The sequence below is a fragment of the Schistocerca americana genome, chromosome 9, assembly GCF_021461395.2.
Source record: "Schistocerca americana isolate TAMUIC-IGC-003095 chromosome 9, iqSchAmer2.1, whole genome shotgun sequence".
NCBI classification, from domain to species: domain Eukaryota; kingdom Metazoa; phylum Arthropoda; class Insecta; order Orthoptera; family Acrididae; genus Schistocerca; species Schistocerca americana.
In genome coordinates this window covers 63,913,448-63,933,804 of record NC_060127.1, presented here as the reverse complement: position 1 = coordinate 63,933,804, position 20,357 = coordinate 63,913,448, and the positions used below count along the sequence as shown (strand labels likewise).

The window sequence follows — 20,357 nt, the reverse complement described above, 5'->3', positions numbered from 1 at the left end:
TTTTGCGGGCAAGTGCTCTACCAACTGAGCTACCCAAGAATGACTCACGTCCCGTCCTCACAGGAGTAATTCCACCAGTACCTCGTCTCCTACATTCCGAGTTCGAGTCTCAGTCTGGCACACAGTTTTAATCTGCCAGGAAATTTCAATGTGCGTGTAGTCCACACTCAGACAATATATTTTATATCTTCTGATAGTCTTGTGAATGAAAACATGGTCCAGGTAGGCTGTATTATTTTTTTATTATCTATGCGACTGGCCAGTTTTGACGCTTGGTCATTTTCAAGCATCCATCTTAAGCTTCCAGCTTCATTTTACATTATAATGTATTACTGGTACATGTCAAGAGGAATACATCTCACATCTGTGTGTAGTTGGCGAAAAAACAATATACCATGGTACACAGTTAAATCTACTGACCTGAAGCTGGAAGCTTAAGATATCTGCTTGAAAATTACCAAACCTCAAAATTGGCTAATCACAATAGATATTTAAAAAATAACACACCCTACTCGGAACATGTTTTCATTCACAAAACACGCTGAGGCTGTGGACCACTACATAAACAAAATTTTACAATTGTGATAGTTGTTTTGTGTTTTTTATTTTGTTTGGATGACAAGCAGTGGGCAGAATCAGTCAGCAAAAATCCCGACATCACAGCAGGTGCCACACAGAATTACTGATTTCCCTCGGAGTGCTGAGGGGAATCTTAGAAAACTCCATTCCCCTATGTTTGTATACATAGTTAGTACGAGTCTAGCTCTCGTTTCTGAAAGAACATCAGATGAGAAATTGTTAAGCATTAATGCAGGCAACCGAGAAACTAATTCTTTGAAAACTGAGAAAGCAACAGAAGGTAAAAACACAATCACTTAATTATTTCTGAATCTGAATGACGCACACAATTCACAAGGAAAGTGCGACATCCTGATGTAAATGCAGTAGATATGCAATGATATATTATCTCCAGTCCTGTATGAAGTGACCAAAATGGTTAACTGGCAGCACAAAAAAATGGGATGTCTTTAGTGATACTGTGAACTATATAGAATTCCACATTCAAAACAAAAAGGAACACAAGCGAAATATGACGGTTAAATTTTTAATGAAGATTCATGGGTGTCCCCGTAGAGGCAGCCGGTATTAAGAAATGCAAGAGGTCTACAGCCGAAGCCTTCCTGCCTACCTGCACCATGAAGGGCAGCCCAGCACTGCGGCGCGTGGCGTCGCCTGCCCCCTCGCGGACGTCGGTGAGCAGCTGCCGCAGCCACTGTGGCGGCAACCGGTGCAGCCCGTCCCCGCCCTCACTGCGGGGCTCGCCACTCCACAGCCGCCGGCACAGACTGCTGAAGCCGACATACGCCTGCTCGAACGCGCCGCGGTGCTTCGTCTCGGAGAGCAGCTTCGTCAGGTGGGCGCCGATCGCCAGCAGCTGTGCTTCCTTCACGAGCCCGCCCTCGGCCGATTCCCTGAGTGTAGCCCGAACAAATTCTCACGATGACAGAGAAGACGTGCACAAAATATGGGGATAAATGATTTGGAGTATCAAAAAAACTCAAACCATTTTTACACACATCACAAATGCTCAGACCGTGCACCCTCTGCGGCACTACCAGAGACACACCACTGCCCACCCGTAGCTTGCGAGTCAAATAAGCTGTCGGCTACGATCTGATGCAACTGCACTGTTCAGCACTTCGACTGTGTTGTTACTGTGGGGTAACACCGGTATGCTGCATCAGAGAGATGTGATGAAAGTTTATTTTATTATTGTTCAATGAGACAGTGATTTAGGTAATAGTAAGTACATATATTTTATCATTGTTTAACTAAACTAGATGAAACTGTGCTTTTGCTAATCCATGTTTACTTTAGTAAGACAAAGGAGTTATTCTTTACGTGTGTACAAAGCGCGCCGCACGTCCACTTGCGTTACAAAAAACAGTCCGCCCAGTCAAGGGTTAAGGATCATAAAGTTTCATACAACCTACCTGAGGGTGTAGGATAATCTAACACTGGTAGACCTCTTTTGCTAAATTATAAACAATACTATATAAGGAATTTAATTAAATATAGTTAAAAGTGCATCCATTTCAAATTAAGCTACCACAAAAATCATATCTATATGACATTATCAAGAGGTAAGAAGCAAGAAGTAGGTATTAGGGAGCTCATTTTTATGGTTCCATACCTCAGTCAGTAAAATCAGAACCCTTATAGGTTCAGTTTGTTCTCCATCAGCTTGTCAGTCTGTCAGACTGTTAAGAACTAGAATGGGGAAATGTATCTAGTTAAAATTTATACCACATACTAAAGTTTATGATCCCCAGCTGGTGTAAAAAATTTAAGCTTTGACATCAATGTGAGCAATAAGGCCATTTAAGTCACATATTTTATTATTCAAAAACTCACTCATCAAAACCCGTAGGGTAGTTTCCGTTGATCTAGAATCATGAAATTTGTCAAGAAGCAATATGTTTTGCTGAAGAAGTAGATGAAAAAATCTGAAAGTTGACAATTTGCTATTATATCACATGAAAAAATGTTTTTTTGAGACATTATCTGACTGACTGTATGTCTGTCCATCTGTCTGTTAAGAGTGCCATGACACGCAAGCACAATTCTTATGCAATTGCAGCACCATGGGTAGGTGGTGGCCCTGTAGGGCATTTGACCGTGAGCCATTGACAGAAATCACTATTGATGGATCTCTTTGATAATAAAATATTGTCAACCAAGGTAAATAAAAATCCTGAAGAGGTTTTGGTCTTTTATAAAATCAATAGGCAGTTTGAACTGTTCTATTCATTCAACAAGTGACTATACCATACCAAAATGGAAGATAACAGAGAGAAGGCCAAAGTACTGAATTTGATCTTCTGAAATTGTTTCACCATGGAAGATTATAAAACTGTCCTCCTTCCAATCACTGTACCAAAGTTGAGAAGGCAGATAACGAGATAATCAATTGTAGAATAGAAAAGCAATTACAATCATTTTGTAGTGGTAAGTCCTCAGGACCACATCTGATAACTACACTCCTGGAAATGGAAAAAAGAACACATTGACACCGGTGTGTCAGACCCACCATACTTGCTCCGGACACTGCGAGAGGGCTGTACAAGCAATGATCACACGCACGGCACAGCGGACACACCAGGAACCGCGGTGTTGGCCGTCGAATGGCGCTAGCTCCGCAGCATTTGTGCACCGCCGCCGTCAGTGCCAGCCAGTTTGCCGTGGCATACGCAGCTCCATCGCAGTCTTTAACACTGGTAGCATGCCACGACAGCGTGGACGTGAACCGTATGTGCAGTTGACGGACTTTGAGCGAGGGCGTATAGTGGGCATGCGGGAGGCCGGGTGGACGTACCGCCGAATTGCTCAACACGTGGGGCGTGAGGTCTCCACAGTACATCGATGTTGTCGCCAGTGGTCGGCGGAAGGTGCACGTGCCCGTCGACCTGGGACCGGACCGCAGCGACGCACGGATGCACGCCAAGACCGTAGGATCCTACGCAGTGCCGTAGGGGACCGCACCACCACTTCCCAGCAAATTAGGGACACTGTTGCTCCTGGGGTATCGGCGAGGACCATTCGCAACCGTCTCCATGAAGCTGGGCTACAGTCCCGCACACCGTTAGGCCGTCTTCCGCTCACGCCCCAACATCGTGCAGCCCGCCTCCAGTGGTGTCGCGACAGGTGTGAATGGAGGGACGAATGGAGACGTGTCGTCTTCAGCGATGAGAGTCGCTTCTGCCTTGGTGCCAATGATGGTCGTATGCGTGTTTGGCGCCGTGCAGGTGAGCGCCACGATCAGGACTGCATACGACCAAGGCACACAGGGCCAACGCCCAGCATCATGGTGTGGGGAGCGATCTCCTACATTGGCAGTACACCACTGGTGATCGTCGAGGGGACACTGAATAGTGCATGGTACATCCAAACCGTCATCGAACCCATCGTTCTACCATTCCTAGACCGGCAAGGGAACTTGCTGTTCCAACAGGACAATGCACGTCCGCATGTATCCCGTGCCACCCAACGTGCTCTAGAAGGTGTAAGTCAACTACCCTGGCCAGCAAGATCTCCGGATCTGTCCCCCATTGAGCATGTTTGGGACTGGATGAAGCGTCATCTCACGCGGTCTGCACGTCCAGCACGAACGCTGGTCCAACTGAGGCGCCAGGTGGAAATGGCATGGCAAGCCGTTCCACAGGACTACATCCAGCATCTCTACGATCGTCTCCATGGGAGAATAGCAGCCTGCATTGCTGCGAAAGGTGGATATACACTGTACTAGTGCCGACATTGTGCATGCTCTGTTGCCTGTGTCTATGTGCCTGTGGTTCTGTCAGTGTGATCATGTGATGTATCTGACCCCAGGAATGTGTCAATAAAGTTTCCCCTTCCTGGGACAATGAATTCACGGTGTTCTTATTTCAATTTCCAGGAGTGTATAAGATTCTACAAAGATTTTGCAAAATCACTTGCTCCCCTTCTAATAGCAGTTTATCGTAGATCGCTGATGCAACGAAGGGTACCTAGCGACCAGAACAAAGTGCAGGTCATTCTCATTTTCAGGGTGGTTCCTAAGACAGATGGACATAATTATTTGCCTATATCTTTGATGTTAATCTGTTGTAGAATTATGGAACATCTTTTATGCTCAAGAACTATGAAGTTTAGGCGAACAAAATTCTCCTCTATGAAAATCCACACAGATTCTGCAGAGAGAGATATTCCATGAAACTCAGCTCGCCCAGTTCCTCCATGAGTTTCACAGTGCTGTAGACAATGGCGCTCGGATTGAAGTCATGTCCTTGACTCCAGGAAAGTTTCTGATGGCATCCCACACTGTTGTTTAATGAAATAAATATGAGCTTAACGTGTCTTTGACCATATTAGCAACTGGAATCAAGGCTTCCTCACAGATAGAACACAACACATCACTCTTAACGGAACAAAACTGAGAGATGTCATGGTAATTTCTGGAATACCCCAAGGAAGTGTGATAGGACTGTTATTGTTTACAATGCATATAAAAGATCTAATAGAAAGTGTTGTAAGCTCTTTAAGACTGTTTGGAGATGATGCAGTTGTCTGTAAAAAAAAATAGCACTAACAGAAGACAGTATTGATATGCAGAATGACCTACTGGTGATTGATGACTGGTGCAGGCTCTGGAAGTTGACCCTGACTGTAAATAAATGTAACATATTGCGTGTACATAGGAAAGGAAATCCACTACTTACAACTACACTATTGATGAGAAATTGCTGGAAATATTATCTACCATAAAATAACTTGGACTAACTATACAGGGCAACCGTAAGTGGAATAACCACACAAAACAAATAGCCATAAAAAGCAGATGTCAGACTGAGATTCATAGGAAGAACCTTATGGATATATATCTCATCCAGAAAGAAAGTGGCTTACAAGGTACATGTTTGACTGATACTTGAGTACTGTTCACCAATACGGGACCCTTGTCGGGTAGGAGTGACAAAAGACATAGAGAAGATCCAACGAAGAGTGGTGTATTTCACTATGCATTCATTTAACCTGCATGAGAGCATTACAGAGTCCAGTGGTAGACATTACGAGAGAGGCATTGTGCATCACGGAGAGGTTTACTATTGAAACTGCAAATAAATAGACAACATATTACTTTCTCCCACATACATCTCACAAAATGACCACGACAAGGTAATATGAAATTAGAGATAATACAGATGCTTATTGGCAAATATTCTTCCTACACACCATTTACGAATGGAACACGGAAGGTGGGATCAGTTAGTGGTACCGAAAGTACCCGCCACTACACAATGTTAGGTGGCTTGCACAGTACAATGTAGTTGTAGACAGCCTGAAGCAGCACTGCAGTCACAGACAATTTAGGTTATGTTTTGCAAATGGAGACTATTAGAGTAATGAGAATATCACACCTACTTTAACAGACCTTAGTTTTTCAAATTTGGTTGCCTCACCACCAGATCAATAAATTAAAATTACATCACAATAAATACAAGTTCTAGAAAATTAAATGCCACCACTCATCACGTGCTTTCGACTTTAAAACTCTCTCTGGCTAGTGCCATCTCTCTCGATTATAGGTAATCGATAGTCACTTCGTTGGTACAGAGTTGAGCGCCTTATCTTGGCTAGTTTTAATCCTTCTTCTTTTTTATTAAAATTATTTTCGTGCTTGTAGATCTCTATAGCTTCTCTATGCATGCAGGTATAATGATGTCCTAGCTATCACGTTTGTCTCACTAAATTTTATTTTGTTATCACCGTCTTTGAAAACGTGTTCCACTACAGCCGATTTGTCGATTTGTCCCAATCTACAGTTCCTTTTGTGTTCCGTTAGGCGGGTATTAACACTCCTTTTAGTTGTTCCAATATAAACCATGCCACAGCTACACGGAATTTTATGCACACCTGGGGTAGCTAAGGGGTGTCGTACGTCTTTCACCGATCTTAAACTTTCACTAATTTTCTTGGTAGGTCGAAAGATTGTCTCCACTTGAAACTTGGCCAAAGCTTTCCCAATACGGTCATAGGAGTCATAAAAAACTTTAGTGGATAGGGCTAATAACATCTGTGAGCCAATTTATTTGCTAGATGAATTAAGCCATTTGCGAACGGCTTTCAAGAGAAATGGGTACACTGACAACGAAATAGATCGAGCACTCCACCCTAGAAGAAAAGTGTCCGAAAATACACGACAACAACAACCATCAGCTGGAAAAGTTTGGGAAAGCTATTTGAATACCACAACATGCTCACTATATACTGAATGCTTATTATTTTTTTTTAGTAGCTCCTATCACAGATCAGTTGGTTAGTTTTTGAGAGAATAATTAGCCAGTTTGGTGACAATTTGTGCAGTTGTCATTGTGGCCATCTCACTGATGGAATTATCTTTTATATTTACTACACAGAACCTTCATGCTTTATCCTAATGAAGTCCATTCTATCAGCATGAACAGAAACTGATGCACTTATAATTTTGAAGATTCCTAGTCATAAAATATTCAACCAAGCCAATTAATTCTGAAAGAAATATTTTATTTTCACACATTTAATTATGGAAAAAGAGAGAGAGAGAGAGAGAGAGAGAGAGAGAGAGAGAGAGAGAGAGAGAGAGAGAGAGAGAGAGATACAAGGATGGTAATATTATTATGAAAAACTCAGCACATTTCTCTCTCTCACCACTGTAACGAGAGTTCTTAGGTGATATGAAATTATGATTCACTATTGAATCAGTCCGACATTGGTTATTTGATTAAGCTAAAAGATTTTTTGTAATTCCTTCTTGTTCAAACAGCATATAAACTAAGTTACAACTGGCTGGTATGGCTCTTGCTGATGTCTGAGAATAATGAGAAGAGAGAATGCAAAGAAATGGAAATGATAGAAGCATACCAATAAAGTGGACGATTAATGCTCTACTACACGGACTCCAATCACCAAATCTTGTCACAACAACAAAATAATAAAGTCAAAAGAATTTCCATTTGACACTGCCATTTCCATTCATAAAAACGTCTTTCTATGAAGCCCTTGCAATGGCGTACCCACCTAGGTAAAAAGCACTCTGTTAACTTGATGTGTCAGACTGGGATAAAACCACAAGCTTTTGATGGTGGATGCTACTGTTGAAAGCTGGAGACTTTATTCAAACCCAAAAATCCCTCCTGAGGTATTTCCTCCGAGTACCTCTTTCCTTCCACATCTAACATTCACATGTTGGCCCAGTAGGGTGCTCAGTAACTCCCCATTATTATATTTGCAACAGAAATATGTTTACAGTGTTCATATATTACCATTCGATAAGTATCTCTTGCTAGATTACATCCACCTCAAACTAGGCAATTTAAATGATGACACATATCTCCTCAGTCACCAGATGCCACAACAGTGCCTCCAGACACCATAACAGCAGTTACATCAATTCCTCTAGTAGGAGGGAAGAGTAGGTATACAACAGTAGATATGCTACCACTCCAAGTGAACAATTTTTTAGTAAAAGGCAACAAGAGGCAGAAATCCAAAAGATAAGCCCTGAAAAACGTTTGAAAACCAATCACCATAATGTTCAGTGTGTAAGCAATAAGAGCATGGATCTTAAAATATGTTACCTTAACGTTCAAGGACTCAAAGATAAAGAACTTATCATAAATGAGTTTGGACTTGATAACCAGTTTGATATTTTTTGTCTGAGTGAACACTGGGCTAATGAGAATGAACTTGCAGTTGCCAAATTTGACAATTTTAGTATAGTAAATAGCTACTGTAGGAAAAAGCACATTAGAGGTGGTGTGGCAATTTACTCCAACCAGTCACTCAATTGTACAATAACCAAACTAGACCTAAATTCCTTGAGTGATGAACAGCACTTTGAAGTTACGGGTATAATCATTAACAGTCATAAGCTAATAGTAGTATCCATGTACAGATCACCAAAGGGAAGCATTAACATATTTTTAGAAAAAATGGACATGCTATTGAGTGAATTAAGTAATATTAAATGGCTACATTATGATATTGCAATAGGAGGTGATTTGAATGCTGATTTTGATGTTACTAAATGTAAGGGTAGTGTTGCAGATCTGGAAAACTTGCTAAGACAATACAATTTACATCATGTTAATAACAGGCCCACAAGAAACAAAGCATGTTTAGATAACATCTTTGTAAACTTCAAGACCACTGAAAACACATGCAAAGTTGTAGTGTTCCCATTCTCTGACCATGACTCCGTATCTCTAAATTATGCAAGTAAAATTCCCCTCAATAGGAGCAATGCAAACAGGCCTGTCCCAACAGTTGTGATTACCAGACCCATAACTGAGGATAAAATTAACACATTTCGTAATTCCCTTGCTGACAGAGACTGGTTTGGCCATTGTAGTGTTGATGGACATTACTCATCAAGTAATGATCTGCCAGCCAAAATAATATTTGATAGATTTTTTAATGCATTCTTGACCCTATTTAACCATAGTATTCCCATAAAGAAAATCAAAATAATGGACAGCAGCCACAAATCCAGATCTCAAAACAGACAAAATATATGGTACACTAAACAGCTGACAGATCTAAAGAAACAAGTTTTGTTACTGTACAACATATACAATAGTATGAAGTCTGACTGTGCCAAATCAGCCTATGTGGAATGCAGGAATGAATACAAAAAAGCCATCCTGCAAGCCAAAAAAACCTACAATGCCAACAGCATACATAATTCCACCAATAAATGCAAAACCGCTTGGAAAGTAATTAACAGTGCTGCCAGAGATACTAAAAAAGACAAAATTAATATCCCACCACAAACACTCAATGAGTTTTTTATTAATTCAGTGAAAGAAATAGGAGATGCAATTATCAAACCAGACATTAGTCCATCAGAGTTACTCTCCCAAAATTGGGGTAGACAGCCACTAAATACAAGCATGGTAACCTTCTCCGAAGTATCGCCTAGATATGTACAAGGGGTCATAAAACAACTGAAATCATCTGATAGCTTAGATATATATGGCATATCATCCAACCTGCTAAAAAAAGTGTGTGACTGCATTCTCTACCCCATAACCCGTTGCATAAACAAGTGCTTACTTGAGGGATATTTTCCTGATGAGTTAAAACTGTCTAGGATCGTCCCAGTATACAAAAAGGGAGATAAAGACTCTCCATCTAGCTACAGGCCTATTTCAATAGTACCCACATTCTCCAAGGTAATAGAATGCATCATGTACCAACAATTATCATCTCACTTTGAGAATCTAGGAATAATTAATGCTACCCAATACGGGTTTAGGAAGAATCTGTCGACCATTGATGCAATCAACACGGTAGTCAGTTACATCCTCAAAGTTTTTGAGAACAAAGGCTTTGCTCAGGTCTCATTCTGTGACCTAAGCAAGGCCTTCGACTGTGTTGAGCACATGCCACTACTAGAGAAACTAGAATTCTACGGCATCAAAGAAAACAGTCTCAGACTATTAAAAGCTTATCTCAACAACCGTAAACAGGTAGTTTGTGTTGGTAAGGAAATGTCAAACATAGAAAATGTTAAAGTAGGTGTGCCTCAGGGATCTGTACTGGGGCCCTTCCTGTTTCTGATAATGATCAATGACCTCCCCTCGTTTATTAGATCCACCACTGTATTGTATGCAGATGATACGACTTTTCTCCATAGCAGTAACAGTCTTAATGATCTTAAAACCTGTGCTGAAAATACACTCACTCATGCAGCATATTGGTTCAGAGCAAATAGTTTCCTGCTAAATGAAAATAAAACTCAGCAGATAATCTTCACTCTAAGAGACAAGCCACTATCTGATGACCCTAGTTCTGTTAAATTCCTGGGAGTTTATTTAGACGAAAAGTTATCCTGGGGCCAACATTTAAACTATATTAGTAGTAAACTATCTAGAGTAATTTATTTATTAAGACAACTCAGAAATTGTGTACCTGAAACATACATCAGATCATCTTATTTTGCATTTTTCCAGAGTATAATATCCTATGGCATTATCTTGTGGGGTAACTGTAGTCATATACATGACATCCTATTATTGCAGAAGAAAGCCATTAGGATAATTACAAATTCTTCACATAAGGCTCACTGCAAACCCTTATTTACTAAACAAAAAATTATGACTGTAATAAACCTCTATATACACAATGTCTTAATCTTTACAAAGAAGAACCTACAAGATGTGAAACGTAGAGAAAATGTACATTGTTACAACACAAGAAGCATCAAACACATATACACGCCTTACCACGGACTATCAAAATCAATAAATAGCTATGAAATCACAGGGCACAAGCTATTTAATAATCTGCCACATGCCATACAGGATCTTCCTGAACATACATTCAAAGAAAGACTGCATGAATGGTTTATTGCCCACCCGTTCTATGATATCAATGAATTCTTCAACTGTAAAATGCAGTAATCCAACAGATGACCCACTGTACATTTATTGTAATATAAGCTAAAATATTTCAGTAGTCAATACCTTATCACACTGTATTATAAATTGTAACTTCATTTGACGTTGTCAATTGCTGTAATGGCCTAAAGACAATAAAATCTTTATTATTATTATTATTATGTAACAAAAGTTGATTCCCACCATTTGAAGATACTATATACCAAACTGTGATGGTAGCTGTCCTTTTATTATCGAGCAGATTTTTCATGTGACACAAATAAACTGTCTGTGAATATGCTGTTTTCTCTAAGCGTCAGAGCATATTATTTCCACCATCTTCCAGGGATGATGACTTGAGGACCAAGAAACAGTTTCACATCACAAGTCATGGGATGTTCCTTTTGTTTCCGCACACAAGCTCACATGATCAGTCAAACTGCGTAAAACATGTTCATGATTATTGTTCTTTCATTTTTCAAACAATTCATTTGGATATCCTCAACAACTATGTTTACCAGACAATTATATCTTGTGCTAGGTGCAAATGCTTCACCTAGAGACAGCAAATAAATTAAATACTTGTCGGACTGCCACAATTTTTTCTCAGAAGAAGTGTAAAAAAGTGAAGGTTAACATTTTATAACAAGAAACCAAAAGAAAAAAACTCAATGATCAATAACTTTTATTTCTTCTTAATTTTGTCTAAGACAGTGCACACATAGATTGTGTGGCCTCGTGCACAGGATGCAAGCGGAGCTTGCAATTTGCGGCATTGTTCCCACAGTTGATCAGGGTCCTTTGGCTTGGAGCTGAGTGGTGGGTCTCAACTGAAAGCTTCGTCGGTTCTGTGACACTCTTGGCTGTAGATTTCTAGACTTTGGTTCTCTGGTGAGGATTTGTAGGACTCACCTTGATAGGTCATGGGTGCACTACACATTTTTATTTATTTATTTATTTATTTATTTTTTTTTTTTTTTTTGAAGGTGGTAATTTGAGATTCTCGGGTGAACATTCGCCAGTCGATATGCAGGAAAGGGAAGTCAGACTGTATTCAGAGTAAAGACACTTTGACTGTGAAAATTTTATCAGTAAATTGTCGAAGTGTTTGAAAATAAACTTACCGGATTACTGGCCTCCAGGGAAGTTGTCGGGCTCAAGTTATTCTTGGGACTAAGAGCTGGATGAAACCTTAAGTAGAAAGCTCTGAGACTGCCTTCATCACAAATTCTTTTATCATTTCGTTTCACTTTAAATCACTCTGTGTGCATTGTTCCTGATATTTAATGGATATGAATCTGCTTCCAGTGCTTGTTTGGTATAATTCAATTGTACAATAATCAGTTCTCCTGGAAATTTGGGTGTAGTACGTCATATTTATTTAAATTGAGGTTAAACTGGCAATCCTTGGAGAAAGTCTTGATCTTCAGCATGTACTCTTGTATAAAGTTACAATTTTCTAATGTTGTGACTTCTCCATATAAAATAGCACTGTCCACGTACGGCCTCGGTGAGCTTCTAGCGTTATCGACCTAGGTCATTAACATATAATCATGGTCCTACACAGTTCCTCAGTATGTGCCTGAAGTTACTTTTATGCTGGACGATTTAACTTCATTAAAAATCATGTGTTCTGTTCTGTTTGCTAGGAACTCTTTGATCTAATCAAAAAGCTAGTTCAGTATTCCATAACTCCTATTTTGTTCGTAGGTGCCACTGTGGAAAGAACAGTATTGGACACCTATCGGAAGATGAAGAACACAGCGTAGAGCTGGGTGACAGTATTTATTGTATTCTATGCCTCGTGAACAAAGAGAGTGATCTGGGTTTCACACAATCACTGCTCATAAAGGTCATATTGATTCACACAGAGGATGTTTTTTTCTCACATGAGATGTGTTCTAAAACTCAACAGGGCTACAGTTTGTGCATACTTTTGATGACCCTTCTTAAAAAGAGGAATGTGTCACGCAGTTTTCACATGTATAGCATTGCTTCATTTCTCCAAAGACCTTCAGTAGATTGCTGCCAGAAGAGGGGTGAGTTATTTTGCATATTCTATGTACAATTGTACCAGGTAAAGGTCTTTCTGCTATTGTGTGATTAAAAAAGAAACACACACACACACACACACAATTCCACAGTCACTTACCTAGACATCTGTCAATGTCTGTAAATGTCACCTGCTGTAATCTCAAACCACTCACCCCGAGGCCACGGGCGCTCTCTCGGCAATGTCCCCAAGCAGCAACGAGACCTCCTTAACGGTGCGCCACGAGCAGAGCAGCAACATCTGGGCCGAGCAGTTGACGTTCCGGAAAGTCACAGGGGAATCCTGTTCGGCACTCTGCTGCTGCAGCCGCCGCAGCAGGTCTTCGGCTGCAGATAAGGGGGCGTCACAATAATATAAGTACCTCTCACAGTGATAACGGAGGTGTAAGGTCTTCTCTTACATCTGACTGGGCATCCCTCATATGTTACACTAAATGCATTATGACAGCCAACATGTTTCAAGATTTCTTCAATTTAACACAGAATTTAACAGTTAGTAATACTATAAACAATAATACATCAACAAAAATAATGAATTTTTGAAAATATAATGTAATTAGATAGATAAAAAAGTCTAATCACCAAACGGTGCCAGGAAAACACACGACAAAAGGTATTAGTCTACAAGTTTTCGGAGCTAGTGGCTCCTTCTTCTGGCAGAAGGGTTGAAGAGGAAGTAAAAGGGGCGAAGGAAGAGGACTGGTGAAGTTTAGGAAATGGGTAAATTTCAGAAAAGTCACCCAGAACCCTGGGTCAGGGGAGTCTTACTGGATGAGATGAGAAGGACAGACTGATTGTCAAGGATTGCACTTGGTAAAATTTGTACACGTGAAAGCTTAAAGGTGGAAGACAGGGTAATATGCAAGAAACATATTACTGCCAAAACATTGTGCACAAGTTAGTAAGAGTGAAAAACTAAATGCATTGTGTGTGAAAGAGGTGGGAGGGGGACGACAAAAAATAGATCAGAAAAGGAAAGACGTAGAAACCTAAAATGGAGAGAAGAAAGGATTAGTTACTGAGAAGAAATGCTGAGACCAAAGGAATTAACATAAATTAAGGCCAGAGAACATGTTGTAACACGAGTTCCCAACTGGGGAGTTCTGAGAAACTAATGTCTGGGGGAAGAATCCAGAAGGCACGCACATCTACATCTACATCTACATCCATACTCCGCAAGCCACCTGACGGTGTGTGGCGGAGGGTACCTTGTGTACCTCTATTGGTTCTCCCTTCTATTCCAGTCTCGTATTGTTTGTGGAAAAAAGGATTGTCGGTATGCCTCTGTGTGGGCTCTAATCTCTCTGATTTTATCCTCGTGGTCTCTTCGCAAGATATACGTAGGAGGGAGCAATATACTGCTTGACTCCTCAGAGAAGGTATGTTCTCGAAACTTCAACAAAAGACCGTACCGAGCTACTGAACGTCTCTCCTGCAGTCTTCCACTGGAGTTTATCTATCATCTCCGTAACGCTTTCGTGATTACTAAATGATCCTGTAACGAAGCAAGCTGCTCTCTGTTGGATCTTCTCTTTCTCTTCTATCAACCTTATCTGGTACAGATCCCACACTGCTGAGCAGTATTCAAGCAGTGGGCAAACAAGCGTACTGTAACCTACTTCCTTTGTTTTCGGATTGCATTTCCTTAGGATTCTTCCAATGAATCTCAGTCTGGCATCTGCTTTAACGACAATCAATTTTATATGGTCATTCCATTTTAAATCACTCCTAATGCGTACTCCCAGATAATTTATGGAATTAACTGCTTCCAGTTGCTGACCTGCTATTTTGTAGTTAAATGATAAGGGATCTATCTTTCTATGTATTCGCAGCACATTACACTTGTCTACATTGAGATTCAATTGCCATTCCCTGCACCATGCGTCAATTCGCTACAGATCCTCCTGTATTTTAGTACAATTTTCCATTGTTACAACCTCTCGATATACCACAGCATCATCCACAAAAAGCCTCAGTAAACTTCCAATGTCATCCACAAGGTCATTTATGTGTATTGTGAATAGCAACGGTCCTACGACACTCCCCTGCGGCACACCTGAAATAACTCTTACTTCGGAAGACTTCTCTCCATTGAGAATGACGTGCTGCGTTCTGTTATCTAGGAACTCTTCAATCCAATCACACAATTGGTCTGATAGTCCATATGCTCTTACTTTGTTCATTAAATGACTGTGGGGAACTGTCATGACACAGGCACTGAGGTCTTCATTGTTTGGTTTTAGAGCATGCTCTGCAACAGGATATTGTCTGTTGGCAGAATACACCTTCTGCCTATGCCTATTAAACCTAACTGACAACTTGGTGGTGATCATGCCAAAGTAAACGGTCAAACAGAGTTTAAAGACAGCTGGTATATGATGTGTCATTTCACAGGTGGCTCTTCCTTTGATAGTATATGTTTTGCCAGTTACAGGGTTGATACAGGTTGTGGTAGTACGGTGCATAGGGCAAGTCACACAGGAGATGGTCACAGAGCCAGGAGCCATAGTGTAGGGAGATGGTGGAGCATAGGGTATGACAAGGATATTGTGGAGATTTGGAGAGTGACAAAGAGCTATTCTAGGTATGTTGGGCAAAACGTCAGGCAGAATGGACATCATTTGAGGACAGGATTTTAGGAAGTGATAGCCTCGTCGAAGTAAGTGATCAATACATTCAAGGCCAGGATAATACTGAGTGACAAGTGGTGTACTCCTAAGTTGTTTTCTAGAGGATCAGCATTATCAGGACTGGATGCGGTGTATTGCTGTGATCTGAACAAATATGTTTGCCTCAAATGCCAAAGCTGTATGGGAGGGAATGTTTGACATGAAAAGGACGGCAACTGTCAAAATGTAAGTATTGCTGTTTGTTGGTAGGTGGGAACTGGCACTACAACATGTCCTCGGTTCTCGCCACCCACTCGGTCTTAATTTAATTTCTACGGTCTTGGCATTTCTTCACAGTAACTATTCCTTCCTTCACTCCCTTTTAGTCTTCTACAGCTTTTATTTTATGATGTGTCTATTTTTCACCACTTCCTCCTATCTCTGTCACATAATATGCACCTAGCTTTTCACTCCTATTAACTAATGCATGATGCTTTGGTGGTACAGTGAAACCTCTATATAACGTTTTTCCAAGGGACCACAAATTCTGAACACTGTATAGAGGAAAACACTAAAAAGAGGAGGGCTTCCAAATAATAATTATAGGGCATTACTGAAGATAGGGATACCACTAATCAGCTTTGACAAATGGTGCCACAGATGGCATTTTACATTTTCACAATACCGTAACATGATATTCATTGCAAATGATCAATGTATCAAATGATTAGTATTTTGTAATTAAAACACGGGGCCCGGTAGATGGACGTGTAAAAGTAAATGGATCAGTTTGTACTGTAAAAAGTTATAACAGATTCATAAGATATGACATCATTGTCCAAAGCTGACAGGTGGTATCCCGTTCTTCAGTTGATCCAATTATAGAATATGAGCCAAATTTTATTTATGATATACTGCACATATTACATAAAAACACAGTAAGTGGTACAGATTAAAAAAGAATTAGTTACAAAAAAATTACTTTAATAATTAATTTATGAAATGGAACTTAAATTTGAACAAAACTCTAGGAATCTAAGCAATCTGAAAATCACAGACCTATGATTTTTTTAAATATTCAAGCAAGCATATTTTTTTTCTGTTTCTCCTTGACTGTATGGCAATCATTTATTGCTCATTCTGTCCACAAGTCTATAGGCCATCATATATCTCCTGAATGTCTCAAAGGCTTCAGCTGCCTTAGTATATGAGGGCACAGGGTCATCTTCCTTGTCACTGTCACTTTCACTACCACTATCATTCTCCAAGCTTCTCTCCGCAGTCACCTCCTCAATACTTTGTACTCCTGTGGTAGCCACATTGTCATCCACAGCCACAAAGTCCTCAAAAGTGCAGAATCACTACCTATTAATTCCTGAAACTCTTGCAAATCACTTGCAACATCTTCCACAGGAGCTGCCATCTCATTCTCACAGAATCCACTTTTGTGAAACAGTTTTTAATAGTTTCAGCACTGACTTCCCTCCATGAGTACATAATTAAATTCATTGCCTGTAAAATATTCAGCTTCAGTTGTGAGCTCTGCTGGCTTCCTGGTTTTCTTTGGTCCCTCAAATTCAAGGCCTTTTTTACAAGGGCTGTCCGATATTCAACCTTAAGGGCGTGTAGTATTCCCAAGTCCAAAGGTTGCAGGTGGCTGGTGCAGTTGGGTGGCAGGAAAATTACTTTCACATTTCTCAGAAAGGATATGTCTGGTGGATGTGCCTCACATCTATCCACAAACAGCAGCACTTTTCTTGCAGCACTCCCCATTTTGGCGTCAAATTCTCTGAGAAAACGTAAAAATATATCACTCATCATCCATGCCTTGGCATTGTTTGCATATTTGCACGGAAACGTAGAAATGTTTTTGAAGCGCCTCGGATTTTTTGGCTTCCCGATAACCAAAGGCTTCAGTTTTTCACTGCCATCGGCGTTTGTACACAACAAAACGGTAAGATGTTTCTTGCTCTTCTTACTGCCATGGCAATTTTCCCCACGAAAAGTAAATGTCTTATCCAGCATTAAATTGAGAAACATGCCAGTTTCGTCAGTGTTACGAATGTCACGCAGTTTGCAGCCATGTATCAGATTAGAGAGAGTCTGCGTCCACTGAGTTACAGTTGGTTTGTCCACACTTTTACTTTCTCCACATTCCGCTTTGTATACAACACCATGACGCTGTCAAAATTTATCAATCCATGCACTGGACGCCTTAAAATTTTCCATTCCTAACTGCAGTGATATTTGAAGCACCTTCTCCTTCAGAATAGTTCAGTTTATAGGAATGTTTGCAGCGCATGCTTGCTGAAACCAAGTTAATAAAACTTCCTCCATTTCGTCGTAAGTCGATGGTTTCACAAGCATACGTTTCGAATTTCCACAATTCTCAAACCCTTCCATTATCGACGATCTGTTTTTCATAGTAGTGTTGAGTGTTGAGGGGGCCAGTTCAAATTGCTTCGCTAGCTCCACGTGACACACACCAGGAGATGCCTCCACTTTTTTAATAGCAGAAAACTTCTCTTCCTGAGAAATGTTCTTCCACTTTTCACTCATGTTCACTGATGAAAGCTTAAAAAAAAAGTTATATCGAAGACACACTCTCACTAGACACACAAACTGTTTGCTGCTCAGCTCACACAACACGCTATGAATACAAAGCATCGACTGAAATGGCACCAAAAAGATTGCAAGCAGAATGTGCGTCACATGTCATGTGACCGGGTTCTGCCACTGACATATGAAACACGCTGAGCACAAGCTTCCTGAGCCGATGCAAATTGTGAATCCACAGAACAAAAATCTATGTGTTTACATCCAGTCACTTACACATTATAAAGAGGTAAATGATTGACCAGGGTTCCAAAAATATGAGCGTTATATGGAGAAAATTGTAATATAGAGGAAACTTAGTAAAGAGGAAAATTTAACTTTGTTTATAAGGGTTTTTATAAAGAGGTTTCACTGTAATCTTTTTCTTGCGTATTACCCGATCTCCTATCTTTAAGCTCTCATGTTTTCAAATCTCATCTGGTGCAGTCCCCAACAATCAGTCCCTCCTTCTCATCTCAACTGTTAAGTCTCCCCTGACCTGGGGTTTGGGGTGACTTTCCTGGATTCCACCCCTTTTCCTAGATAACACTAGTTCTTTTCCTTCGTCCCACTGCCTGAAGAAGGAGCCACTGTCTCCAAAAGCTTGCAAACATTGATACCTTTTATGTGTGTCACTTCTTGCCACAGCTTGATGAGTAGAAACAATAACAGCAATACAAGAAAAAAGTAACTGTTTATATATCTCTGTGGTGGATAGAATATAGGAGATGAGTTTCAGGCAGGTAGACTGAGACTCTCAGCTGTGGCAGCAATGAATTTGACAGGAAAGATGGCAGCATTTTCAGTAGCTGCCTATGTAGCTCTCCTCAAAAGTACATTAATACATAAGTATATAAATACATAAAAGTACATTAATACATAAAGGTTCTAAAAATGTACAGCACATGGTAACATATGTTTATTTCAAGTGAAATGAGATAAAAATGCAACTGTGCTTCTGGCTTGTGGCTTCACAATAGTCACAACTGGAGGAGGTATAATATAAGGAAGTATAAAAGTAATGAGGTGTGGAGGTGCGCGCGAGCACGTACGCGCGCGCGCGCGCGCGCTCACACACACACACACACACACACACACACACACACACAAAATGGGAGTACAGTGTAGCTTCTTTCAGACAGCAGCAATGTTTTTGTTTTATGAGGTGTGTTCGAAAAATTACGGAACTTTGTCCACAAAATTTTTCTATGCTTACCTTCCCGGAAGCTGTCTTGGTATGCCTCTTGTTGAATTGTGTGAAACACCATCGCAAAATTTCTTTCATCTCACATATCGTTGCAAATCTTTGTCCTTTCAACTTTGGAAACAAGAAAAAGTCCACTGGTTTGGAGAGTAAGGAGAATGAGCCAACATAGCGTCCGTTTCTTGCACAAAAGTCATGCATTAACAGGGATGAATGTGCAGGTGTGTTTTCATGATGCAAGAACGATGAATTGTCTCGTCACATTTCAGGCTGTTCCTCCTCACATTTTCTCCCAGGCGTCACAGCACGCACTGATATCCTTCAAAGGCAAAAGAAACTATCAGCATAGCTTTTACATTTGACCTAACCTGACAGGCTTTTTTTGGTCATGGAGAGCCCTCCGACCCATTATGAAGAGTGATCCTTGGTCTCAACATCATAACTGTAGATCCAAGTCTCATCATCAGTTACAATTCTTCTAAGGATCATCTTGTTCTCGTTTGCATGATCCAAAAGCTCTTCACATACTGCAAAGTGAAGGTCTTTCTGGTCTTGAATCATGAGCCGTGGGATGAACTTGGCCGCAACATGATGCATTCCAAGATGCATTCCAAGATCCAGTGTTGGGATTTTATGACTTGATCCAACTGAAATGTTACATTCTTCTGCAATCTCTTGGACCCTGTATCATTTGGTGTGTGTGTGTGTGTGTGTGTGTGTGTGTGTGTGTGTGTGTGTGTGTGTGTGGGTGGGTGGACGTGTGTGTAAAGATGTTGTTGAGTTTCACAGAAAATTTAATGCAAACACGTTGCTCCTTACTTTGCCATCTCGAAATTCGCAATCTGTGTCACACAGTGTTCTACACAATACAGCACTGAACAACAACTAACAGACATGCAACAATGGAACTACTGGCAGTTACACATTAAACACAGACAT

General features: G+C 40.5%; 1 protein-coding gene across 1 annotated transcript in view; it reads right to left on the bottom strand.

The window, feature by feature from the left end:
* LOC124550647 (thyroid adenoma-associated protein homolog) overlaps positions 1-20,357 on the bottom strand; it is a 239,662-nt gene that overhangs the window by 78,375 nt on the left and 140,930 nt on the right. Inside the window, exons 17-19 of the mRNA XM_047125370.1 lie at positions 13,177-13,337; positions 9,828-9,842; positions 1,190-1,459 (exon numbers count right to left, since the gene is read on the bottom strand). Of these exons, the coding sequence (XP_046981326.1) occupies positions 1,190-1,459; positions 9,828-9,842; positions 13,177-13,337 (446 nt within the window). The remainder of the gene's footprint in view (positions 1-1,189; positions 1,460-9,827; positions 9,843-13,176; positions 13,338-20,357) is intronic.